Source organism: Vidua chalybeata, chromosome Z (assembly GCF_026979565.1).
Source record: "Vidua chalybeata isolate OUT-0048 chromosome Z, bVidCha1 merged haplotype, whole genome shotgun sequence".
In the NCBI taxonomy this organism is placed as follows: domain Eukaryota; kingdom Metazoa; phylum Chordata; class Aves; order Passeriformes; family Viduidae; genus Vidua; species Vidua chalybeata.
The window spans coordinates 55,569,622-55,597,548 of record NC_071570.1 but is presented as its reverse complement, the minus strand read 5'-3'; the positions used below and the strand labels follow the sequence as shown (position 1 = coordinate 55,597,548).

The window sequence follows — 27,927 nt, the reverse complement described above, 5'->3', positions numbered from 1 at the left end:
TTTTCTTAAAGATCTTTTAGTGTCCTCAGCGCTGTACTAGGAAATATGGTATCCCACCAAGGGTGGACCATGGGCAGGAACCATGGGCAGGAACCATGGACAGCTTGTTGTGTCTCTGGTCTAAGGTGACCAGACAGAAGCTTGCTGTGGACTGTAAGCCATGTGGGTGTGTGTCTGCTAGCACAGTGCCATGCCCAAGGGTGCAAATCCTTGAAGGTGTAATTGTCTTATCGACTGAAACCCCACTGTGCCCAGACTGTGTTTGTTATGATTAGAGGGAGCTGGATCTCCGTGCCTTCTGACATGACTCTGCTCTGTGCCTGTTGGGAAAAAAAATGTGACTATTTGACCAACACCTTACTAGATTTTCTGAAAACTGAGAGGTAATTTAAATCCTCCACTTACAGCTGCAGGTTTATCCTACCTATAACACTGACTGGGCTACTCAGTGGGATTAAATTATTCAAGAGCAAAGGATGCAACCACAAATGCCAGAAGAGGTCTTATATTTTGTGCTTCATATTAAGGCAGTTTTGCACATACACACAGGCAGAATCAGTTCTAACATTTGCTCAACTGCTCACAAATCCATATTAAGGTCTTGAAAACTCCAAGTAAACTCCAATATTTTAAACAAGTTGAACCAAACCAAAAATCATTTACTGTGCTAAACTACAACCAATTGGGTTAGAAGACTCTTCTCTTGAGTGCATGACAAGTATAAATACTACAAATGGAGGCCTGGGTGTTTAAGCTCATATCAGAACATAGCTGCAAAATTCCGAGATGTCATTTATTCCTTTCAGCTTTGTTAGAAGCTGGTGGTGTTGAGGAGCTTACAGAAAGTATGAAGTAGCTTCTAGAATCAGTACTTCTGAGCTTCACCCTGCTGTCAGACTGTAGGATTTTTTCGCATTTTCATTCTGTTTCATGATTGTTTGTACTTTGTAGTTAGTAAAAAGACTCCAATGTTACTTTCCATTCAAGCAAAACAAAAAATGCTAGGAGTTTCAAAGAGAGACAAATATTTAAAATTCATACATCAGTCTCTTAAACTTTTCATCCTGGAAGGACTCTGTTGGAAAGGCACCAGAGGCCAAGGAGAGAGAAGCTGGCTTTGTGCATGAGCATAGAAATTTATGTTTAAGTTGCCCATGAGCATTACTGCATTTAACTCTCCAGCAAAGGGTCATGGTAGCTATAAATTGTATAGTATGACTAGTAACATATGACTGAAATGTCTTTGAAAAGTTACCTTGTGTCTAGAGACCACAACCAGAGTACTGTGGTAAAAGAGTACAAGGTGGCTGTGGAGGTGATCAGCTTCTGGGAAAAATGCCTTTGAATATAGTTCTTAATGGAGTGTGATGTATTGCCTTCATTATGGAAGAGGTTAGAGTTGGTTTGACTTCTTGGTTTAGACACTTACATATGTAAAGGAAAATCCAACCTGGCAGAAGGGATTTTCTATTTAATGGATGAGACAGGATAAACAAAATACCATGGCTAGAACCTGAAGCTAGACGAAACGCATCTCAAAAGAGGAAGGTAAATATGTTTAGCAGTAAAACATAAGAATATCTTGCTGAAAGAGTCTGGCACCTTTGACTTTTAAAAGGTTGTTAGATGTGTCAAGTTGCACATCTTCAGATTCAACTATCTCATCCTTTGTCTTCATGGCCTGTGAAACTCCAAAACCTTTGCTTTACTTCCTGGGACATCCATGAGGAGAGCAAGACTGTCTGCATCTTCCTTGTAGTACTTTGCATAAGAATCTCATCTTTACTGGGGTGTTTTATGAGAATTTCTTCCCTCAACTGCCCAGATAGATTCTGCTTTCTCTGTGGTTTTTTGGGAGCCAGAGAATTGCTGCAGGACCTTGGGTCAGTGGTGTGAGGTGTTACCCTTGTATTTCACAGCCAGCACGTTTTTCCCCTAGGCTAACTGCCAGTGTCCTTGCACACATGTCACAATCTCTGCAGCTTCAGGTATGGCTGTCCTGTCTTTCTCTGGGCCTCAGGGCATTAACTCACTTAACAATTCCCTGGCATTATAGGGGCACCAGGTACTCATGTCACTCAGTCCTCAAGCATGTACTGGTCCTCTCCTTTTTTTCTGTGTCTTTTCCTGTATAGAAGTTAATGGCCCATGAAGTATAGTCTGGAGCAAAAAAAAAAAAAAAAAACCAAAAAAACCCAAAACAAAAACCAAAACCAAAAAAAAAAAAACCAAAAAAAAAAACCAAAAAAAAAACCCCAGTCCCTGCTAGCTTTGAAATTCATAAAGCTACAAAGCCAACCAAGAAAAGTTACTGTGTCTGTGTAAATCTTATCAAAAATGAGTTCTGTTCATTCTCCAAAGTAAGAGTTTCTGTGCTTATAAATTCCTCTCAGCCTCCTTTTTTGACAGAGTGCAGCAGATCAGAGGAACTGTCTGATAAAGATGGGGAGAGAGGAGAGGGATAATTATAAAAGCTGTCCCTGTGGCTCAGCCCGGAAGTCTGCATATTTCTCTTATACATGAAGTGGCATATACAGACAGCAGCTTAACCTAGATTTCCAGAGAAATAATAATGTGGAAGAAATAGCGACAGTAGCTCTGAGTTTTCTTGCAATGATCCTATTGTATAAACACTGAATGGACATGCAACCACATCCTGCAACCCCCACAACTGTCACTTTGGCAAATCTTTTGATGAATTGCATCTTGATATTTACAGAATCTATTAAAATACAGCCCATCATGTGTTTGTTTATATGTTGACAAGATGATGTACACCCTGCAGGTCAAGGGTGATGTGAACTGTTTTGGTGTTCTTGTCAAGGCAGCTAAAAAAAAGACCATTTAAATAATTTTTGTAGAATAATTGTCTAAGAATGTAAAAGCAACATATGAAATTCTTACTTTGAAAAAAAAAATGATCTGACACAAAAATCGGAACTTGTTATCAATCAAAAAGACTTTCCTACTTCTTCCCTAATATGTTAAAAATTGGCAGCTTAGATAGAAAAACAAATAGCAAAATTAAACAGAAAGGAATTGATTTAACTGCTTGGGTGGGTATCCAGTACAACATAAAATTTTTCATTTGGCCTTGTCACTTATTAAATATATATTTTTAACTAATAAGTCTATGCAGCACATACAAAACCTTGTACTGTTTTGCTGTAAGTATTCTATGTCAGAATTAGCTTTATAAATTTAACTTTTTTCTTTGAACATCATTCATTTATGTTTGATTTTTCCTTGCAGTTAAGAAGAAAAAGTACTGCCTGAAATTCAATCATTTCAGTCTAGTCATTCTCACAGATATGCCTTGCAATTCCAAATGTGGTGGTATCAGGGGTCTTACTTGTGAAATTAGACCCCAAACTCATATGCTGAAGGATTACAGAGCAGTCTTTCAACTTCACTGCACTGTTATTAGATTTGATTCTCATAAAGCAGGCTAAGAACTAAGCCAAGTAACAGTAGAAGAATCTTCTTCCATCTCACCTTTCTAATGCTTGCTTTTTTCAGCACCTTGCAGTCACCTGCCTGATAAATATATCAGTCATGTCCCAACGAAAATCTAGCTTATGATCACTTTGGTACCATAAAGGAAATAATGGAAGAGGGTAGATAAAGAGGATGAGTTTCAAGGCAACAAAAATTCCCTGTTTTATTTGGTTTGTTATGTGCAAGTTGACGGATTGTTGAGGTATTCAAATGCTTCTGTTTTAGAAAGGAATATTAAAATCTATATATATTTATCTATCTACATTGGGAATGCAGAGTGGAGATGGGATGAAAGGCCTGAGAAAGAAGATGGTGTGAAGGTGAAAAAGAAAGAATAGATGGATAAAGGGAGGGGGTGGGGAAGGAATGAAGAAATGGATCTAGGTAGTGTGAGAAAGTAGGGATCAGCATTATTGCAGATGAGAAACATGAGGTGACAGCTGGATATGAGCTGTCCTGAGATATTGTGCTGAGGAAGTAGTAGTATTAGTATTGTATAGTAGTATTGTGCTGAAGGGTAGTGTTGGCCCTCCTGCTCCCCTTGAGAAGAGGGACCTGAGAACAGCTTGTGATATCTTGAGATTTCCTCTTCCTAAAGGCAACAGGCTGTGCTGCTTCAGCTTTGGTTACAGCTTATTCCTGGCCCCTGGGGTCCCTCAGTAAGTTGCTCCTTAGATCAGGTCTGAGAAAGGATGCAGAGCAACCTGTTCTTTTATTCACAGTACAGAAGGATGTTCAGGATTTTCCCTTTCTGTCTTTTTTTTTGTTACAGATTTCTAAGACTGTTCTGGCAAAGCAAAGTGCTTATAACTTTGTTTCAAAATGAAAGCCAAGTACTCCTTCACATATCTGGAACCTTCTTTCTTCTTCTTTATTCTTTAAACTTGTCTTAACCTTGTTCTAAAAGCATTACTCTAAACATTTTCCTCTCTCTTTCCCCCCTCCCATGTTTGGTTTTATATTTATTTTCTGTTGTATTGCCAACAATGAATCACTTAGAACTAGTTGTGAGATTGCTGTATACAGACACTTGCCCAGAGAGAGCTGAGCTGATACCAGCAAAACCAGAGGCGCTCATCAGATCTTAGTGCCCCTTGGTCACCAGGGGTATATCTACCCTCTACAGTGAGGTATTGAGCTGACTTATTTCTGAATGAGCTATTCCACCTGCATGGCACAATATAGATGGACTTTTCAGTATAGCTAGCCTGGATTAATCCTTTCAGGGACCCTGGGTGTGATGCAGTAAAATGCGTTCACAGGTTAGCAAGGCTTGAGATTCTGAAAGTACCAAAATTAGTGGTCAGGGCTCTAAGCAGAGCCTGGTGATTAAACTAAATACAAGATTTAAGTACCCTAGGAAGAGAAAAGAAAGAAAGAAAAAATTTGCTTCCTGTTCTGACCTATTATTATGGTCGTACCCAATTACATGCCAAAGATGTTTCAGCTGCATGGTAAGTACAAAGCTCAAGTAAGAAATCTGAACATAGATGACAATCCTTTAAAATTTTTTTTTTTTGGTGTGTGTGTATGTGTGTTAAACACAATTTCAAGTATTAAGCTTGCAGCAGAATCAGAAAAATTAATTATCAAACTAATGACAAAATGGTTTTTAAGTTTCTGGAATATTACATTAAGTTTTGATGTATATCATTTAAAGCACTAAGCTAAACCTTTACACTGTGTAAAGCAAAGGAAGAAGGTGAATATGATTTGAAAATTAAAGTCTCTCTTAAACTGCATTTGTTCTATTTTATTTTTATTTACAAAGGGGTAATAAAGATTGCAGTGCAGTTAATACCCCTATAAACTGGAGCATGAATTATAGACAAGCGTCACCCTTGCATTGCATTTTCCAGATTTTCCAAGTTTGTGAGAGTGAATGCTATTTGGACAATGTTTCTGACAGTTTAATTAATTATAATGGAAATATAACAAAATGCTCATGCCTTTAACTGTATTCTTTGGCAAGTATTGCACTTTATGAAGAACTTCATAACTCTAAAAAGGAAGGAATCCAATATATTAGTTAAGCTTTTTCATTTTTATTAATGGCTTTTGTTATGTGATTGCTTGTGTGGGAAGCAGACATTCAGGCAAGAAGAATGAAAAAAAATGGAAAAACCAAAGAGATAACTCTCTAGTGTCATGCTAAAGGGCTCTCATGAGCCTTATGGGCAGATTAGTTTGCATTCAGTGAATATGCTTAGAAATAAGGAAGTACGATATGGGATTTAGTCACTGGTTACAGATGTATAATCATAGGATGGTTTGCCTTTGGAGGGACCCAAAAGACCTTCTAGTTCCAATCCCTCTGCCATGGGCAGGGACACCTCCACTAGACCAGGTTCCTCAAAAACCCCATCCATCCTGGCCTTGAACACTACCAGGGTAATCCTTGGTATTAGGGTCAGATGTTAGGAAGGAAAAAGAAGACAATCGAGTTGCTTGCTCATAGCTGTGGCTACTTTCACCACAGGCTACTAAACTGCTGTCCACAGCTCAATGGTGGTCTGCAGGACCATGTGAAATGTCCTGCAGATTACATGAAGGACTGAGTTCAAAGGAGTCTCACTAGGTGGTATAATCATGGGTTGTATTTCAGCATCATCATGACAGATGCTTTCCATGACACAAGACAGGACCTATACCATGCCTAGCATTAGCATTCCACTAGGATTTCCACACACAGAATTAAGGATATTTGCACACTCACCAGACAGTTGTTTGCAAATGTCCTATTTGTGTATGCATGCTCTCAGTTTGTTTGTGAAGTCTTGCCACAACTGAATGCCAAGTGTCAATAGAGTGTGTGGGCACAGCTCACTTCAGCAGGGTAGAAACCGACCTCCCCTGTAGCTGGTTACACTGTCAGTATAATAAGATTATGGCGTGAGTCACTAGATGACACTGTTACATAGTTTCACACAATCATTTTTTTTCGTGCCTGTGTAGATACGCTGTACTCTCTCTTGTGTTTCAGTTCTTGTCAGTTTATACTAGTGCAAGCATGATGCCCATTTTCTCTCTAATTAAGACTTTCTAATTAGACTTTGCTGGAAGGCAGAGTTGGCACTTTATTTTGTACAAGGCTGAGTATGTTTTGCATCCCAAAGACCCAATTTTTACAGCAACGATTTCTCCACTGTTAAGAAAAAGATCTGCAAAGATCTCAGCCTTTGGAGAGCTCATAAGATAGTCATGTGTACCATGGGACAAGTCTGTATTTACACAGGGCCTGCTGGGTGATCTGGCTTAGTGTCATTGGAGAGAAAAGGTCAGCAAGGGGAGCCACAGCTGCTTTACCAGAATCCCACCTGCCCTCCCAGACCAACCCAGCTCTGACATGGAGTGATGGATTCTTTGGAGACACTGTGTCTTCCATGTGGAAACTATGCCTTCCCTTGGCCCTTCTCCCAGTGGAGGAATTAGAGCCTCTGGTCTTAAGTAAAGACCTTTTCCTCCTCCATTTGATAAGGATGGAATAGTTAGACTCACTAGGCTTTACTATTTTATGCTGCCATTTGTAATGTCAATATTTTGCTGCAGTTTAAGCAGTGATATCCTATTCTTGTCATGCTCCAGATTTCACCTTGCTACCACATACTATCTCAAAGCTTCCATAAAATTACTTGAGTTGTGGCAGCTTGTCAAGTCTTGAAATTGAAATTGAGCAGAACAGGAACACTTTTATTTATTTATTTGTTTATTTTAAAGTTTGAACATGTGTCTGAAAACTTTCACCAAAATGGTTTTGTAGGCAATATGACCAAAAATGTGGGTTTTCCCTTTTGCTTTTTTCCTTTTGCCCTGTTGTAATAATTTACTGGGTAGGAAAGGTCATTTTAGGGAAGCAGCTTTCAGCAGCCTTAGCTCTCTTAAAAACTACTCTTATCACTGTGTATTTAATTAAAAAAAAATAAAAGAAAAAAAAAGGGGAAAAAATAAAAAAGGGAGAAGTATATTTTGGAAAGAATGCTGGAAAAAAAACTTAGAAAACCCCAAACTCCTGATTGATTGACAGCATACTGTCATGGCTAAGACTGATATGATTCTATACATTTACTTATAAATGTATTTGTATAGAGAAGGTATTTTTTGTTATTCTAGTAAAAAGTGTGCTACAATAGTCACACTTCAATGTTGAGATGATAAAAATTGTTCATATCCTTTTCTTCAAGAGCATGAGAAAGCAATACAAAAAATGGCTGAATTCTTTGAGTACTAGTCTCAGAAAGAGACTGGGGTCCACATCTAGAGTGTGGCAAATTACAGCAGGTTGTGCTTGCAGCAGCAGGCAATACCATTAGATCAGTAAGTACCTGATGTAAGGGAATTAACCTTGATTACTATGTGCTGCCCTCTGATGTCGTCTGTTTCTTTCTGCTGTCTCTGCAAGGACAATGGGCAATAGAGGGAGGTTATGTACTTCACCCTAGTTGGTTATGGCTGTGTGAAACAAATCCTACCCTCAAGTGAGTAAGAAGCTTCATTTTATGCTGCATTTGAACAGAGGAAATGACCAAGAGTGCCCCAATATTTATTAACAGGTTCCCCTATTGCAAATTCACTCAGAACATACTGCATTGCATCCAAAGATGTTTCTGCACCTCTGGGCAGACAGAAGCCAAATAATTTTAATCAGGGTAATTATTTCAGTCTTGTAAGTGATGTAATTCCAGCAAAAATTAGCTTACCACAGGATAGCAAGCTCTCAGTAAGGCACAGTAAGTAGCCGTAGGTACATCTCCTGCTGTCGTGACCTAGGTAAATAATTTACACCCAGAAAGCAGACTCATCTGTACCAGTCCCAGTCACTTTGATTGCAATGTAGATATGCTCTAAATCAGTAAGACTTTTCATCTCTGATTATGACTGATACATATGAAATTCCTATGCAATGCAACCAACATATCTGCTAAGACAAAGGCTGCTTAAGTTCATTGTCCTCCTTTTTGCAAATAAAAGGCTGCCAATGTATTTATTGGGTAACATTTGTTCCCAATTGTAGCCATCAGAAGGTCAGAAGAAGTTCAAAAGTACATGACAGAGTTTTTTGTTTGTAAGATATGGGATTTTTATATTAATACCATATTTGAAATGTATTTATAAAACATTTGAGCTTTGACTATTATAGTTCAGATCTCTGCAGTTTTATAACACAGACATTTGCAAATTTACAGTTAAAATTATTTTGTCAGGAACCAAGTAGAGATACGTTTTAAAAGGAAAACTGGATAATTGCATCATGATGGATCTTTTGAGTCCTGTTTATTTTTACTCTCAAGGATATTAAATCAATGCAAATCTCAGAACTGACTGTATTCACTATGTGAATTACATATGTGATAAGGTTTGGATTTTTTTCTCATTTATGGGAATAGTATATGTAGATGTAACATTAAAGCTGACAGACTGTTTAAGCAGAGTTGCAAAGTTAATGGTATGGTTTACATCAGGTGTAAAATGGGAACTGCAGTACATACCTTTGCAATATTACAGGTGAAAAGTGCTGCAATCATTTTTTATAAGTGTGGTAAGCCTTTCCTCCCATCACCACTATAATTCAAAAATCTGCTAGCTATCTGCTTCTGCTGGTTATTATTGTACTGACTTTTAGAGGATTAACACTGCAATTAAAAGACTGAAATACAGATGCTCTGCATTGTGAAGTGTCTTTTGATGCCTTTTGACACTGTTTGTAGAACTTCCATGCAATTTTTTGTTAAGAGCTGCTCATAGTAGTACAATTTTGTGTCTCATTCGGATCATACTTACAGTGTTCAAAACTCTGTTAGAATCTGAGGGTTTGTTTTGATTACTGTTGGTTTTGAACATTTTTGGACAAAACACATTTTACAATAAGAAAATGTCACGAAAAATGACATTTAAATTTAATGATTATGGGAAGTATTTACAATTAAACTGTGCTATTTCTAATAATTTACCTGTAGAGATTGGAATGGATTTAATTAAGAGTCAGAACTATATTGGTAGGAATACAGTAATTGCTCCTGCATTTTCACTGATTTTGATGTCATAGGTAAGAAGGTAAAGCTCCTGAAATGTGGAAAAAGTCGGAAAAAAAAAAAAGAAAACAGGAAATGTAGTTTTTGTCTTTCAGAAGTGCCAGACTGGGTGCATAATACAGTATATCCTGTATATAGAGTGAAGTCAAATATGAAAAGCATTCAGGGCACACACTTTTTGGTATTGTCATGGCAACTGTACTTTTCTAAATATGCAGCAGCTTAAATTTCCAGAGATTAAGGAAAACAATATCTGCAATCTGGACCTATTGCCTGCACTATTGATAAAACACATGTGCTTTGTTGAGCATGTGCAAGCTGTGCACCAGGACTTTTCTCTCCTGCATGGTTCTAGATTTCACCTTCTTGCTGCTTCACATTTCACAAAATGACATCTAGAAGAAGTTACATGCTTTTGGGATGCTTTCAAAGAAATCCTTTTGGGGCTCGGCAAAGCTCAGTGACCCAGTCTATATCTCACTGTTGAGCAAAAGCTACTGGATATTTTTGGGAGCAATTTTAATCACCACTGTAATTATCTCTACTTGCACATTGCAAGGCACAGTGCCCCAGGACCCCATTCCTCCTGCACAAAGACAGACTGCACTGTATATTTTGATTTTCTGTGTGCTGAACTTCCAGTGACAGCAGCAGTACTAATTGCATAATAACTGAAAAGTATTTACATATCAGTGTATCATACACTGGAATCAGTATCAAAGTGGAGATTATTATAGCAGTGAATGTTTTGGGGACAAAAGACACACACATCCATACTAAAACCAGGCTTCATTAGTCACGCTCACTGCAAGACTACCCTTTAAAGTATGGAATGCTCCTGAATGTACCTCATTATTGAGACTCTGGTAAGTGTCTTTTCCTCTCAGTCAGTTTGTTTATTCATCCTTGATTCCAAGGATTTGCTCAATTTTCTACTAAGTATAATATATTTCCTATCCAGATGCCACATGGGATTACTAGACAATTTACTTATCTGGACAAAATAAATGTCTTTCCTTTGAAGCCTGGAGTAACTCAGATCCTTCTCTGCTCTCTACTGGAGAATGAAAAGTGCTTGAGAAAAAGAAGCAAAATCTACCACAGTGACACACTATCATATTCTGTTGGAGGAGTCTCAGTATTTCTTGACAGAATGAGTCAGCTGATGCTAGAATCACAGTGCATTAGCCTCTCTTAGACACCATAAGATGATGTCTCACTCATCTTATACTCCCTGTTGATTGGAGAATTTTTAGACAAATTTGAACAGGCTAAGGTGATAGTCCTGGAATTGCAGCAGTTCTTTGGGCTGTCTCCATACAGTGTCTTATCTGAAGTTGGCAGTGACTCTGTAATAGCTACTCCCTAAAAGTTAAAGTACTTTTTCAGCTTTGCCTCTCACCTTTTACTTTGATTTTCTGCAGAAAACTTTGGACTCTTCAGTTTACTGTTGTTAGGTGGAGTGAGTTGAAGATACTAAGCAACCAAGGATTGTGAGTTTAGGAATGTTTTCAGAATAACTATAAAATATTAAATTTACGTTATCCTCAATATGTTGGAGGTCAGTTTGCCCTCAAAACATGATGTCTGACAATTGTGCTTTCTTAGTGTGGGTTAGAAAAAGAATATAGTAGACTTAGGAAAACATCATAATTTAAGAAGTGACACATTTCAACAAAGACATAAAACTGTAGGCAGTACAGAAAAGAAGCAAAACCTTAGGAAACCATTACTTCATTAGGACAAATATTTTATGTCTTTTAAAAGGCTCTTTATTAAAAAGGGTGAGCTCTAGGATATTCATGCTTGCGTGAAATCGTAAATCTGTCATTTGAGAACAAGAAGTGCTTCTTTCTGTGGATAAATTGATTTTTATTACAGCTTCATCAAATTCTTTGAAAACAGTTAGTCTGAGGGTATTGCTAAGAATTGGCTCACAGTTATTTTAATATACTCTCATCTTACAAATATAATGGTCAAACCAGTTAGGAAAGTCAACCACATACAGTAAGTATACAGTCTGTGAGGCATTAAAAAGAAGCTGAACTAGGACTCACTTGTTTACTATCAGCAAGGGGTTCTTGAGGAACCCCTTGCAAAAATATCTATTTTCTACATTGTTTAGTTTCTCTGCCCTTTCTTAGTATGTATTCCTTTGCCCTCAAATGCCTGGAGTAATATATATCCAACTTACATTGCCTGCCTTCCCATGAACCAGCAGTCAGGGGATACCAGCTGGCCAAGAAAGGGCTCAGATTTTAACCTGCCTGCAGATACATACATGGTTTATTTTCCCCAGGAATAGGAGGGAGCTGGTAGAGATCTGTACCCCACTGGGAAACCAAAGCTTTTCCATCTGGCAGAGGGGAAGCGTGACAATTCCTGCTTAACTCAGGAAAACTGCGAAGTCGTATTCCCTATTATTCTTTCTGTATTTAAGCAGAGAATTTTTGTGATTGTGCATGAGGGAGAAAGATACAGGGAAGGAGTGGAGAAAGGTTACACTTTCATCACATTTTCTGAGTCTCTCAATTCATTTAGACTTATCTGTGTCTTTTAGATTGCAAGCTCTTAGGTGCCATGACTGTTTTTATGTGTGTCTTTAACTGGGGTACAACAGATAACTGGTTACAAATTGCTGGAGGTTCCCAAGGAAACAATTTTTTATTTTCAAGTGAATGCTCAGACAATAGAACTTTTTGCAAAAAAAATTTAGTTTCATGGAAATTTCTCATGAATAAAACTTAGGGAAAAACAGTTCAAAATTATCTAAATATAAAGTTCCTACATTTTCTAAACAAAATATGTATATCTCTGTTCCAAATCCCTTTAATTTTTAAGGCACAGTAAGCTTACAATGAAACCTTATATTTTGGTTTATAAAATCCTAAGATAAACCAAATTAAAAAAAAAAAAAACCAAAAATAAAAACCCTTGCTCCAAAATATTTTGCTATTGCTATTGCTATTGCTTTATTGTGAGGTTTTGAACAGATCCAGCAAAATAATTTTACAGGCAACCTTGCTAAAAAATTACTGATTTCCCCTTTGTATTAAGTTTTGGGAAGGTGGGAAAATCATCAGAATAATTGATTTATTTTATTTTTTATTTTAATTTAGTCTTGAGGAAAAATAGAACTTGCTTTGCATAAATCATTTTACTGTTAAAATATTCAAGATGAATTATAATCACTGGTTCTATTAGTTTCAAATTATTTTATGTACCTTGAGTTTCTTTGTAAAAAAGTGGTCATTTAAGGACAGCAGATTTGCTACGCAAACTACTTGACTATTTCTGCTTCATCTGTGTTGGACTATATAAGCCACCTATCCATTTTCACTTATATCTGTTTGGGACAAAAATCTTCCTTTTACAGAAAATTATTTCTGGCACAGAGAGGAGAGTTGAGAAAAGTTGGAAGGATAAACGTAAAGTATATACTTTTAAAGGTGAAAGAGGATAATGCAGAAAGTAATAGTGAAAGAGACCAACACAAGTCTTTGAAATCAGTCCTTCATTTTCACTCTAATGAGGTATTCTTGGTTGTTTTTCTGCTGCCTGATAGATTGAGGGACAGAAAAAAGGAACATGATGACACAGTGGCTGATGGAAGACTAGAGGCAAGTATAGAAAATTTTGGATAACATTGGTTAGCTAAATAAGAGAAAGTTACAATTATCAGTAAGAAAATTATTTCTTTATTGATTTGGAAATAAGGATAGAGAAAGACCATAGCAGCATAAATTATATTCATATAACAAGGTCACCTCTTTGGAACCAGAGTCATGGAACCAGCATAATGCAGAGATCCAAATGTACCATTTGTAGAGTATATATGTGCTGCTTGCAGTTTTAGGAGTGGCAGTGATTGATTCATTCCAGGAACAAGTAAGCATGCCTGCTGTTGAATTGCCAACACTGTTACAAGTCAGCATCTCTGTGTTGCTTGGACATCTCCAGTCCCAGTACTGCCTTTGTTAGATACAAGACAGCTTTTCAGAACTGCCTGAAGCTCCTCAGAATGTAGCTTGGCTCTCTGCTAGCCTTTTGGAGAGAGGCTAATTTATATTTATTTGTAAACTTGTAAAATTCTAAAATTAAAAAAAAAAAAAAAAAAGTGTCCATGATTTATCTGTAGTCCAGATTAAGAGCATCTTTACTGCTTATTTCTAGATCAAATCTATCTGAATATACTCTTTTTTGGCATGGATCTACAAAGTGAATACCTAAAGGGGAAGTGCTTTGTTTTTTTTACCATTCATGTAATTTTCCAAGTTAAGTGTTTCCATTCTCATCCTTTGAGGCTCTCAGTCAGGTTTTAATTTTCACAGCATGAAGATGTGATGAGTACATGAACAGTTATTCAGATTTGCTAGTCATAGTCTGAGATTAATTACAGAACACAGGTTTGTAATAATGACTTTGCCAAAATCCATCAAACATTGATCCTTTTCCGTATCAGCAAATATGCAAATGGAAAGGATTATGGAGAGCTTGAACTGAAGAATACTTGGAACCTGTTGCATTTCATCCACCTCAATGGATAGGTAAAATGTTGTAATGATGAGTTCACCCTTTATTTACTGTATACACAGTTGGTGACAGTGGTTTTTATAACTCTAAAAATTACACTTAATAAATATGAGAAAGAGACAGATTTTCTTGATTACATAAATCTAAATATTTATTCAAGATTTCATGAGAAGTTTGTCTTAATTTAAACAGAGCCAGGGCTGCTGAATGGGTGCCATTTTTTTGATGTGGACATGAAAAAAGTTTTAGTAATATCCACACTCATTTAATCAATAAATGTTTTCTACTAAGTCTTTGCTTCAGCATGATTTGCCTACTGCAATCAAAATGAAACTGAAGTCGGCTTTTCATAGATCATATTTAAGGGTTTTAGCCTTCATTGCATGAAGGATCGCTGGCTTTAATTAAAAAAATCAGAAGAGGCATGTAAATATTACTGCTATAGTTCAGAGTAATGCAGTATTACTTGTATTTTCCCTTTTGGTATTGATGCATGTAGAAGTTGGAGACACTAACACATTGTGGATATTGCTGCTGAGAAGGGGAAAGGAAAAAGATAGGCTTGAAACACAGCCTGCAAGATGGCACAAAGCCAGTGCACTGAAAAATGGCAAAAGTCACATTTAACAGCTGGACACAGAAATATTTCTCTTTAATTTGGAAGGAGAAAATTTTCTTCACAGCAGGGCACTCTCAAAAGAGTACAACATCAAAGAGGGTGGGTCTCCCCAGTCAAACATCATCTGGCTCCAGTGATGGAGCAAAATGAATGAACTGTCAGGACTTTTTTCAGTGTGTATGTTTTTGCCAAGTGAAAAGTAAAAGGTTTAGTGGCTTGTTCTGATCACAGACCAAATCCTGATAATGGAAAGCTGATTCCCTAAAGCCTTCCTCTGATCAGCTGACAGGCAATGTCTAAAGAAGACCCCATATTGATTGATGGTCCACTTTGTATTGATGGCCCCTGCCACCCTTAGAGATAAGTGAGATATGCCAAATGCTTGACAGCTCTGGAGGGCTACTGTGATTGTGTCTCAAGCAATGTTCTAATCTAATGTTATAATCCTCACAGAAACAAACACACTTTTAAAGAAACTTATAATGATATTTACTAACACCAGAACTGCACTTGGGAATGAAAAAAAACCCTTTTTGCATTCTCCACTATGATGTCCATTAGCAACATCAGCACTACTCCTTACTGCTCCTTTCGTTTGCTTCTTGACTCTGACTTCAGCCCCAAAGAGGAAGCAAACCAGCCATTCCTGTGCTATTTTTCTGACAATCCTGTAATTCTAACAAATTTGAAGGAATAATAGACTCTAGGAATTTTTTGATATGAAAACATGGCAACACAGTTTGTACAGCCATTACTCATTTGTTTTATGAGGAATCTCAGGCACAGTTTATCATATACTTTATTACTTGACCTTTTAGGCATCATCTGGGGAACTTGACATTCCAGACATTCCAAAATATTCCAAACTAAAAATATCACTGTGCCTCATTATTTAAAACTCACAAAGGAATTAAGTATGTTTTCTAAGGTATGTAATTTTTACTGAAATTCCTCATTTATAGTAAGCCTTAATGAGAAGTTTAAAAAAGGATTGAAGGAATTATCTGTGGAGTCTGTATTGTAGTAGTAAATGGGTGCTCTGCTGTGATAGATGTTCTACACATACACTGTAAACAAAGTCCCTATCCATATTTACTTACAAACTCAGAGTGAAGATAAGCAAATGGTGCAGAAAAAATGTTATCAAAATCCCTGTTTTCTACAGCTGCAGGATCAAGACTTTAAGTACTTGCTGTAAGCCATGTGACAAACCATTTTCTGGGTGGGAGCTAAACCCAGGCATCTGCAGAGCAATTCAAGTGCCCGAATGGAGGTGTTTAGTGGAATTTGAAATCCTGGAAAGTATCTAAGACATACAGACAGGGCTGACAAGTAATGCCCAGAACTTAAGGATAACTGCTTGTCTTCTGGAGCAGTCACTGGAGCTTTAGTGGAATACTTGAACCCACCAGAAACACTAGTTTATACACCTGAACTTAACTTTACACACTTAACCTGAACTTAAGTTTACACATCTGAATATAACCATATGGTATTTCCCTAGTCCAGGAACAAACCCTTATCAGTGATCACAACCATTACATTAGGCAGCAATACATATTTAGAACAAAGTAATGCTTTTGACATTTATTGAAGAGGAGGCTACTTGTGGACAGGCTTTCTTTTCAGAGAGTATTTTCACATGTAGTGCATTTCTGCATTAGGGTTGGGATTTTTTTTATATAAGGTTGGATGAGACTATTTGAGTCACATAGTGCAACCTCCCTGATCATGCTCACTAGAGCATGCTATTCAGGATTGTGTGCAGACAGCTTTTGAATATCTCCTTAGAAGGAGGTCTGAAACCTCTTGGTTCTCATTGCTTTAATGGTTAGTCACCCTCATGGTAAAATTTTTCTTCCTATTCAAGTAGAACTTCCTGTACATCAGTTTCTGACCATTGCCTCTTGTCTTTTTGCTTGGCACCACCAAGAAGAGTGACTCCATCCTCTTGACATCCTCTCTGCAGATCCCTTAGAATCTCAAGCAGTTCTGTGCTCGAGAAGAGAAATACCTTTATAATCTAGTTCTTAGAATGTTTAAAGGAACATGGCGTTGGAGCTTTAAAAAATCCTAAAGGTAAAGAAAATAATGAGAAGTCCCATGTGCTGCTAACTGAAACCAAAGTCAATTACAGAATGATAATTGTACCAAATGTTCTATGCACTGTATTTCAGGATGTCTGAAAATATCCCTAAGCACTGAGTTTGGGATTTGTACATTTAAGATCTGCTACCTTTCTAGAATTACTGATTCATGCACAAAACTACAAACACATGGTTTGGAACAGTGTTTTGAAAAAGTGCTTTACAGAAATTATAGGAATGAGGGAAGAAAAGCTGTGCTGTTCTTGGGCCATCAGCTTCCTCTTACAAACAAGGTAAACGTTGAATTTGAAGAACAGACCCTTCATACTTTTGTTCCTTCTTATATGTAAGAATCAGGGCAAATTAGAATGGTATCCATTTATGAGTTTCTTTTGGTCTAGAGTGATTTCTCTGAGGATGACTCTGAGTCACCCCAGGAGTGTATACATGCTCACTTTTTTCAGCTGCATTGTCTAACTTAATGCTGAGTGATTAAATCTGCCAAAATCGTTCTGGGGTATTTGGTTGTGTAAAGGAATGAAAAAAATATGAAACAAACACCTCTTAATTTCACTTTTCAATGTCTAGTGGTTTTGAGACCCTCCAAGAAAATGGCCTAAGCTCTGTCATTACATTGCAAAGGAAACAGTGCTCTGTTTTCAGAGGCACTGGGAGCAAGAAAGAATGACTGTAATGGTATTGATTCTCTGGCTCCCAATATAATTTTAGGAGCTTTATTACTGAGTAAGTTCATTGATTCTTTCCAGCTGAATGAGGTGTTTTTTTGGTTGGTTTTTTTTTGTTTGTTTGTTTGTTTGTTTGTTTGTTTGTTTTTACTTGTAACTTCTTCCCTGTTATTTTTACTAGGATTTGCATTTACCAATCAGCGGGAGTGAGAGTCTTCTTTCTGGGTTATTTCAGCTTTGGTAATTTGCCTCTCTATTCTTAAACATCTTTTCATTTTTAGTCTGGTTTCTTTCACAGTTTTTCTGAAGAGCGACTATAGAACCTAGATTGGTAACACTTTTCATCTTCCATGTCCCACATAGAAAAAACTGGAGAAAACTGCTTCAGTTGCCTCCGCATGGTCTTCTGCTACCAGGGCTGCGCAGGAAGATAGGGTAGTAAGCAGGGTGGAAATAACAATGTTAAACAAAAATGTCTCCATTGCAGAATGACTCATGGTTGGAGCACCACAGCATTTTTTTGTCCTATCACTGGACTTGTCAGGAGGGTGCAAAACCACATTCAGGAAAGGCCCTATGATGTCAGTGGGTACTGCAAGAGCACTGATACTTTACAGATCTGTTTACATGTCTACAAGTTTCCAGCTTCAGGAGTGGAGTTTTTTTCTGCTCTGTGTCTTCCTCTCATTGCCCTGGTGTTGAGTAACACTGTTGCATTACATGAAATTCTTTCCTATTCCAGGACCTCCATGGGCTAATGTCAAAACAAACCACAGAGACTTGACTTAAAAAAAAGTAATTTTATGAAGTCCACATAATCAGCAGGGCATTGCATTCATGACACTTTCTGGAATAAGGCCCCAATCCTCCAACTGCTTACACAGATGCTTGATTTCACACACGAGTAGTCCCATTGAGATCAATGGAACTACAACATGTGCAGGAGTGTTTGCTGGACTGAGGTCTAAGTGACAGATGAAGCCTTTCACCTAGCACAGACAGTTCAAGCCAATGTTTATAGTTTCATATGCCATAATCCTTTGAGAAACGTTAAAACTAAATAGCTTTTAATATTATTTGGCAAGTAGTCTCTTTTATAAAATTTGCTAGATGATGCCTGCTACATTAAAGAGAAAAACATTGAATAGATATTATAAGATGTATGCTCCATATCAGATATGGTTAATTTTAGAAAATTGCTTTGCATTGTGTGAACAGTCAAGGAAGACCATTGGCTGTCAGGATATATATCTGTGCTTTTTCACAGAGGAATTGCATCCAGTTGGACAAAAATTTTCCTTTAACTTTAACCGTTGAGGCCTCCTGATATTTCCTCCTTGCTCATTTACGTCAGATTTCTATTCTGTCAATTGCTTTGGAAAACTTGATGCTAATTCTAAGTATAAACAAATTGCATGTAATACAAATACTCCAACAAAGAAAAATCATTCTTTGAATGGACTGTTGCATTTTCTACATGGCTAGGAGATACCATCAATTATTATTATAAAAATAGAAGCACTTTAAAGCAAGTAACTAGTTATTGACATGGATTTATTTCATATAAAGACCATAGTAACTGGCTTTCATTTTCCATGTAATAATAAAACGAAGTATTCTTATCTCCTCCTAAGACAACAAGCTTGAATGTTATCTGAAACATATTTATATTTTTGATTCTGCTATCTGCCCGTAAGTAATCTGAAGACATACTTTAACAGGTAAAGCAAATCAATTAGTCTTTTCAAGAAACAGTGGAATATATGAGAAATATTTATAACTAATGTCTTTCTGAAATAATGACCATGCAGTTGAATAGGGAACCTGTCCAAACATTTCCACTTATAGCAGAATGAGGTTGATGACATGTATACTACTATTGTTGCATACCAATTTTACATGTATAGTTGATTATTACACATACAAAAATATTTATTAGGCATCAAAACTGGATTTATCAGAATGTGATGAATATTGTCTTTATTTGGGTGGTTCAGCCTGTTCGCTGTAGAGGTAATCTAAATGATAGCACGTAATTTACAAAATATTTCAATGTTTGAGATGTGGTTTTTGCAAAGGATGTGATTATATAATATTACTATTGTCATAAATCAACAGTTTTTCTTTTTATTAAACTGTGTTTGGGGAGTTTTCGATGCATTTTAGTTTGTCTCTGAGTTGTATTGTATTTCATTTTTCCTCTATACAGTGGGACTAAAGAGTTCTTAGAAAGCTTGCTGAATACCCTTACTTGGTCAAGTTAGTGAAAGAAATGAGAAAGAGGTTATGGTTATATGCATGACTGTTTCATTCAGTGTGTAACAAGGAGAAGACATATTTAGAAGGGCCTTCCTGTCCTAAAACAGATGCCCAGCTTCTAATATTAAGGCATTATAAGTCTAAAACCATTCATTCTTTGAACACTTGTTGTTATCAATATGAACCCAGCTGTATTTTGATTTTCAGCCTAAACTATGCTCCTTAAATGTAATATTTTCAATGAATTGTTAGTAGCTTCTCTCTTTCAGTTCATGCAGCATCTTCTGAATGTATCCAACTTTCTAGATAATGAGGTCCTTTGGTAGTGTGCTGATTTCAAAGCCAGCTGCTAGGCACCAGTACACTACACAAAATCCAACCTAAATGAGTAAGTTATCAAGTCATGCATACAATCCAGTTTGCTTTCAGTTTGACGTGATTAGAAGCTCTAACAAATAAATAATGTGTACGTGTCATAATAAACTCTGGAGTTCATTGGCATTTTGCTTAACAATGACTGCCTTAAGCAAGTCAAATCACTAAATTTTACTGTTCACTTATCTGAGTTTCAGGACTTTTCAGGAAAGAGACAGCTATTTCTTCAGCTTTATGGAAGCGGTAACCATCCTTGTAATTTGTTCTGTTGGCTGTAGAGCTGTCTTCTACCAGTAATGCCACTTAACACTCTTCCCCCATCTAAGAAAGCATACATGTATTCAATTTACTTACAGTACTAGTTTACTGCAGATGATGAGTAAAATACTGCAAAATTAATTTAAAAAAAAGTTCAATGAAGACACGGCAGTTTCCTTCAAAAGAAGATTATGTTGATGACAGGATTGAGTGTTTATGGGTAAGAACAAAGAGAAAGGCCAATATAGAAGATATACTGGTGGAAGTCTGTTTTAGACCATCCAGCCAAGATGGTTGGTGAAATATTCTGTAAGCAGCTGGGAGAAGTCTCATGATTGTCATGCCTTGTTCTCTCGGGAGACTTCAATTTAGCCAATGTTTGCTGGAAATGGAACACTGCAGAGGGGAAAAAATCCAGGATGATTGTGGAGTGTGTGGAAGATAATTTCCAGACAGAGATGGTAAGGGAGTCAGCTATGGAATGTGCCATGCTGGACCTGTTGCTTGTGAACAGAGAAGGACTTACAGGTTATGTGGTGGTCATTGGCTGTCATGGGCACAATGATCACAAAATGATTGAGTTTTCAAATCTCAGAGATGTAAGAAGGAAGATTAGCAGAACTGCCATCTTGGACTTCCAGAGGGCAGACTTTGGCCTGTTTAGGGAACTGGCTGACAGAATCTCTTGGGAGGGGCAGTCTAGAATGGCAAGGAGTCCAGGAAGGTTTGATGTGCCTTAAAAAGGAAATTTTAAAGGAACAGGAGCAGGCTGTCCACATACGCTAAAAGATTAATTGGTAAGGATCCTCTGCAGAGGGATCTGGGCAGGCTGGATTAACAGGCTGAGGCCAAGTCTGTGAGGTCAAACAATGGCAAGTCCAGGTCCTGCACTTTGGTCACATCAACCCTACATGATGGGGGCAGAGAGACTGGAAAGATGTCTTGGTGGTAAAGGACCTGGTGGTGCTGGTTGACAGCAGCTGAACATGAGCCAGTTGTGCCTGGGTGGCCAAGAAGACCAATGGCATCCTGGTTTGTATCTGCAGTGAGCAGGGCAGGGATTGTCCCCCTGTACTTGGCACAGGTGATGCCAGACAAGTCCTGTCTCCAGTTTAGGGCCCCTCAGTACAAAAACGACATTGAGGTGCTCAGCACGTCCAGAGAAGGGCAATGGAGCTAGGGAAGGGTCTGGAGCACAAGTCCTGTGAGGAACAGTTGAGGGAGCTGGGGATGTTTACTCTGGAGGAAAAGAGGATTGGGGGGACCTTACTGCTCTGTATAACTGCCTAAAAGAGGTTCTAGGAGTGTGTGAGTTGTTGTCGTCTCCCAGGAAACAAGAAATAGGAAAAGAGTAAACAGCCTCCAATTGTGCCAGAGGAGGTTTAACTTAGATGTTAGGGAAAAGTTATTCATCAAGAGGGTGGTCAAGCACTGGAACAGGCTGTTCAGGGAAGTGATATAGTCACCTTCCCTGGAGGTGTTTTAAAGAAGTGTAGCTGTGGCACTTAGGGACTTAATGTAGGGACTTCAGCCCTGCTTGGCTTGGCAGTGCTGGGTTAAGGGTTGGATTCAATGATTTTAAAAGTCTTTTTAACCTAAGCAATTCTATGGTTATGTAATTGCACACCTTTTACAGACTGTCAGCTTAATAGCCAGGCTTATAACCATTATCCTATTTGGCATTGTTTTCAACTTCTGTTTAGGTTAGACACCTTTAGGAGATGTATTGTTTTTACATCAAAAGCAGGGTCTCACAATAGTGAGATTTGCTAAATATACAGCTTATTGAGTTCTGATGTCCCAGTTAGCGAAGAAGAAACTTCCAGTGTAACTGTGGCTTGTAGGTTCATACACTGTTACAGAAAGAATATAACTTATATGGATGCTACCACATCTAACGTGTCTGGTTACAACTTTTTTACCATATTACCAGTTGTTTTGGATACATTTTTGCTATCTTCACATTGAAGGCAAGAGTAAATCTTCTTTGGAGAGGAGAAAACTCATAGTAAGTGATTTGAAAATTCTATGATTTTATGCATATGATATCAATGAGAATAGCAGTGAACAGCAAAACACAAGAGTCTATAATGGTTAGAATTAACTCTTGCATATTTTGTGGTTTTCTTCACATCTCTTTTGATGTCTTGCAACATAAACCAAATATTCTAATAGCTACTTTTACAATATAAATGTATTTGCACATAAACATTCTATTTTCAGAATCATTCCATCCCCTGACTGCCTGAAGTGAAAATGAGCAGCCAAATAATTATCTGTTAATACCTTTCTTGCCTGATTAAATGGGAAAATAAAATGCAGGAAGAGTATCTAAAGACATAATAGCAGACCATGGAAAGAGAATAAGGGAAGGCAACAGATAAGGAGGAAAGAACTTCAAAAAACTATTTTTGTTCTTGCTGTTGCTTCTGTTAAATTCCTTTTAATTGCTTCATAGCTTGGCTTTCTCTGCAGGTGTGCTGCTGCATTTGATCTTCTTTAATCTAATATTTTGTGGCATCTATACCAGAAATTGGAGCAACAGTTTTAGCACTAGCATTAGATTTGTCCAAATGATCCAAGTGAGCAATACTGACTATATCAGTACTGAAGTAATTGAAGGTTCTCAGAAGTCTCTTTAGCACTCCACCTTGTCTTTTAATACTCCTTAAATCTTAGATGGTTCATGTTTATATTACTTCTTTTATTTATGTTATGGCTGTTCAGAGATTTTAGAACATCACTTATATGGCATGCAGTGTGCTTTAGAAGTTATGTTATTACTGCCATTGTGTGTTGCTCTTACAACTGTCACTAAAGTAACAGTATCTATGCCCTTCAAATAATTATTCTCAACCAATCAAGCCATTAGAAGAGAAATCTGACCTCTATTTATGTCTCAATTATTTAATAAAGTAGTATTTGCAAGGAAGGGAACAGAAAATACTGTTTGTATTCTGATGACTATGCTTTGGACTTACTTTCCTGGAAAATGAAGCAGTTTCTGTTGTATTCTGAAGTCAAAGGATGAAATTCATGGAGGACAAGTATGTATCACATTCTGAGTCTCTTGATCTGCAACATACCAGTAAAATATCTGTAAACAGTCAAGAACCTATTAAGAAGATAATTAACTATAAGACAACTGCTAAGGGGGACTATAATGCATGTCAGATGAGGTGTGTACAGACCTCTTTTATCAGATTCCAGTCTGTTCCACAAATCTGGTTCATTCCATCACAAAACAAACAAAAAAACCGCAACAAAAACCAAACCCTTAAAACTCAGCAAAACCAACAGTTATCAAGGTCCAGTTTGAAGCTTAGGTAACACTTTCAAGTGCAATCAAAGTAGAAAAATGAAATAATTAATTGCGTTTTCACTACTTAGATCAGTGACTGATGTGAGATACAGAAAAAATAAATGCAGTGTCTGAAGGGACTTGGAGAAATGGTATTCTATTTTGCTGTGAGGCTATTGCAATGTGTGAAAAATTATGCCAGTGTAGATGGATATAGTGGTCAAGTGAGGTAGTCAAAGGCTTACAGTAACATCAGTTTATCACAGGTTTCTGCAGGATTTTCTGTAATAAACAGCATGGCTGTTTAAGGATGTATGCATGTGTAATAGAGATGTGGGTAAATATGTATATCCATTGTTTAATGTAGTGCCTGTGTTCACAGCTTGTGCTATAGCTGTGTTTTTCCTCTGTTATGGCAGGTTATGCTTTGCACCCTCATGAGGGTTTCTTCAGGCAATTATATCTTCACTGGTTTCCTGATCTATATAACTGTAAAATGTATAAGAACTCCTGTATGATGGTGACATGAAAAATAATAAACATATCTGAGTTTTGTTTTTTTTACCCAGATTTTAACCTGTATTATGCAATTTGACAAATAGATTCAACACAGCATTGTTATTTACTTCTAAGCCTGGGGCTTCTGCTTCTTTACAGATGGGTTTACAATTCTGGAAGAATAGGGCGAAGAATGCTGTTGGATAGATTATGACTATGCAGCAATGTCAGTAATATCCTCCTAGGAAAGGAGGGCATAGTGCCACTTGATGCATCAGAACTTGCAGAATAAAGTATTTGAAAATACTTAGTCTTACAGCACAGTCCTTCCAATTCCAGACCAAGGCCCAGGAAAGACTCAGTCCTATGTTTTCATGACAGATTTTAATTTTCATATCAGTTAATGACTGTCTCTTCATACAAAGTTCTGGGTAGGACCCTGTGTGCCAAGACATGAGTGTCACTATTGATTATGGCAGACCTCGTTGTCTTTCCTGTTTCATATCATCTGGGGATTAGGAAGTTAGCAGCTCTTTATTTATGGGAATTGTTTTTGCCTCATATTAAGACACATATTGTTATGTGAATAATTAGCATGTAAATGGATAGATAATAAACACTGCTGAGAATGTTTGCATAGGTATTGGCAAAATGGTTATAGCCAAGTACTGTTAGTCATTAATTTTTCCTTCCTTTTTATAGGCTGATGTCTTGTAGAACTTTTCCAATTTCTTCACAGATTTTTATAGTTTAGCATATTTTGCTCACATATTCAACATACATTAAGATACTTGCATAAGAATAGGTCCTTGCTGATAATCAGCATGTTACCATTTATAAAAAAATCAACTTAATCCCTAGGACTGGAGTATTTGTTTACTTCTGAGGGCTCCTGATTTCTCTGACTTTATTCCACTTAGTGCATGTTGGTGTAGCATTTTGCTTATCCAACACAGGAGTATTTGGCCAGGTTCCATCTGGTCCTTGTCACTGAAACTCAGGAAAAAAGGTTAAGGATCACCATAGACACTTGATTTCTATGTCTCTCATGGTCTTGTAATGGACATATTCCTCCTTAATTACTCACAGTCCCTCTTGGCCAAAAGCAAAAGCAAGGCTGGTTCCTGAATTTGAGACGGTCCTTTTTGGAGGAAAAAACTAGATTTTGATTCCTGTGTATAGTTTTGGAAACTGTAGGAAACTGTCAACTGTAGGAAACCCTCTTTTAAAAAATCATAAATATTGAATATAGTCACATAATTTCTGAGATTATTCTCTTGATATTGAAATAGATATTCAAGATTCTTAATCTGTATATACTAGAAATATTCAAGTCAATGTACTAAATGTACTTCCTCTTTAGTTAGCAGAATTAATACTTTCAAGAAAACATCAATTTAGGCTCATACAATTCCAAAAGGAAGACCGTTTTGGGTATGGACACTAAAGCAAATGGTGTTCATAGATGGGCAAAAGGCATGAAAATGAGATTTACTTCAGATAGGCACCTAATTGTTCAGATGCATTTGTGAGGTTTGCCAAATTGTATAACAAGTAAAAACCTTGTGAGATCACACACTTTTACTAGGATTAGATCTACCTAGATAACATTTTTAAGCAGTAAGGGGGCAGGTATACATGATACATTTATCTATTTATTTCAGAATCTCCAGAGCAATACTGTTCTTGACTTCAGAGGGAGCATCCACTTCTGAATAGAAACATATTACCATCTTTTTTAAAATCACCATAACTGGCTCTCAGGTCCTTAGCAGGGATGTCATGTTTAGGAAAACAACGATTCCCTCAGGACTGGTTTATCATTCAGTACTTAAAAAAAATTGTATGTCTCAAGGGAGCTCCTAAAGGCATCAACAACTCTGCTTTTTCTTCTAGTCTCATTTGTTTTGTTATTATGAATCCTACAACTCCCTAACATATCATGTAAGGCTGCTGAAGTATATACTCTTGCTGCAACTGAGATGTGAAGGAAGGGATCCTTGTTTAGGGATTGCTACTGCCCCTTGCTCAGATGTCCCAGCCATTTTATTGCACACTTTACATCCAGATTTTCTTGTTTATCTGGCAGTTCATTATTTAAGGCCAGCTTGTCAAAATAGGTTAAATATTCTTTGGGAAACAAGGTCACATCTTTGAGACCACAAATATTTTTAATATGAAAGATTGGCTTGATAAGAGAAACAAGATAAACTTGCAGCCCCTAAAATACTTTTCTGCTTTTTCATGTATATTTCTAAGAGTGTCAGTACACAGATGACAAACTTCATGGCAATAAAGTCCTGGAAAAGCCACAGAGAGACACCAGCAAAGCAGTGAAAATGATTGCTGATGATTTGTTCTAACTACTTGACCTTGTGACATCTCCCTCAGATATATGACCAAGATGGGACACTGCAGCACTTTATCGATGGTGGAGAACCCAGTAAGTCAAGCTGGATGAGGTACATCCGATGTGCCAGGCACTGTGGGGAGCAGAACTTAACGGTGGTTCAGTACAGGTAAAGTGATTTTTGATTCACCCAGTGACACAGAATGAGAATATTTTATCAGACTGTGACCATCAAGAGTACTGCTGCCTTTGATTGCAAAGATAGTATCAGAGCTTTGGAGGCTGTGCTCATGTGGGGCAGCACACACGGGGTGAAGCTCCAGGGAGTGAGGGCAGCCCTGTGTCACTTGTGTGACCACCCCGCCACAATGAGCTCTCTGCACTTTTTCAAACAGTCTCATCCGAGGCAAGCCAACACAAGTAGTTCTCCACCCTTAGTAGAGATGCGTATGATAGGGGAAGGGGAAAAGTGGCACCCAGAGGCATCCTGAAGGTCAGTAACGAGCTGTGTGTACACCTCGAGCTTTTTTGTTGAGTGCACCTGCTAGCCAAGATTGCTAGAGCTTGTCCCTCTTATGCTGCTGGCTAGAGAAAGTCAAAATGTGAAGAAAAATGTAAAGAAATTATGGTACATTTTACTTTGAACTTGCAAATAGGTCCAGAAAACCCAGACAACACATTACATAAATACATGATCTCAGCTATTAACAAACTTTTTGCCTTAGAATCAGAAGCAACAGCTTGGCCTTATTAAATGTGGTAGGAAGCACATCAAAGAATGCCCCAGGCTTGCCAGTTGCAGTAAGCAGTGACTTTTTGCTGGTTGCTTCAGAGAGTAGAGTTTCTTTTATTTAGGAAAAATCTTAAACTTATTTAAACTACCTTTAAAATAAAAAAAATAAAACATACAAAAGCAAGCTAAAATGAAATATATAAAGTTTGATTATCTCATAGGGATCCAATTTAACAATGGTAAACTTGTTCAATTGCATTTTCGACTTTTTTATTCTCTGGCCAGTTGACTAAACAATGCTGCAGTTTAAAAAGTAACAATCCTATTTATATATTACAAATCTTTTATTATATATGTAAGTATCTGCTATCTATAGCTAAAATACCATAGGATTTTAAAGAACACACTGGATAATGAGTAAAGATTGTTGTGATGAAAGAGTATTTTTGGAGGTGTCTTGTGGACTATTTCTCTATGTGGTGATGTGTGCGTGCACATATATATAAAAATAGAAAAAAAAAATGCGTACATATATATATATGACAAAACTAAATGAAAAGTGAACATGAGAAAGTCATTACACATCTGTCAATATTAAGTGGATTTTACAACTCTCCTTTCATGATGGGGTTTTTACTTAGAGTTCCCTCTGTTGCTCTGTTTTCGATTACTTCAGATCTTTATAAAATGAACTACAAAAA

The 27,927-nt window shown here is 37.2% G+C and overlaps 1 protein-coding gene across 1 annotated transcript in view; it reads left to right on the top strand.

Moving 5' to 3' along the window:
• The window catches only part of PRDM6 (PR/SET domain 6), a 73,754-nt gene that overhangs the window by 21,930 nt on the left and 23,897 nt on the right, over nt 1-27,927 (top strand). The window contains exon 3 of the mRNA XM_053932430.1: nt 26,535-26,662. Coding sequence (XP_053788405.1) covers nt 26,535-26,662 — 128 coding nt within the window. The remainder of the gene's footprint in view (nt 1-26,534; nt 26,663-27,927) is intronic.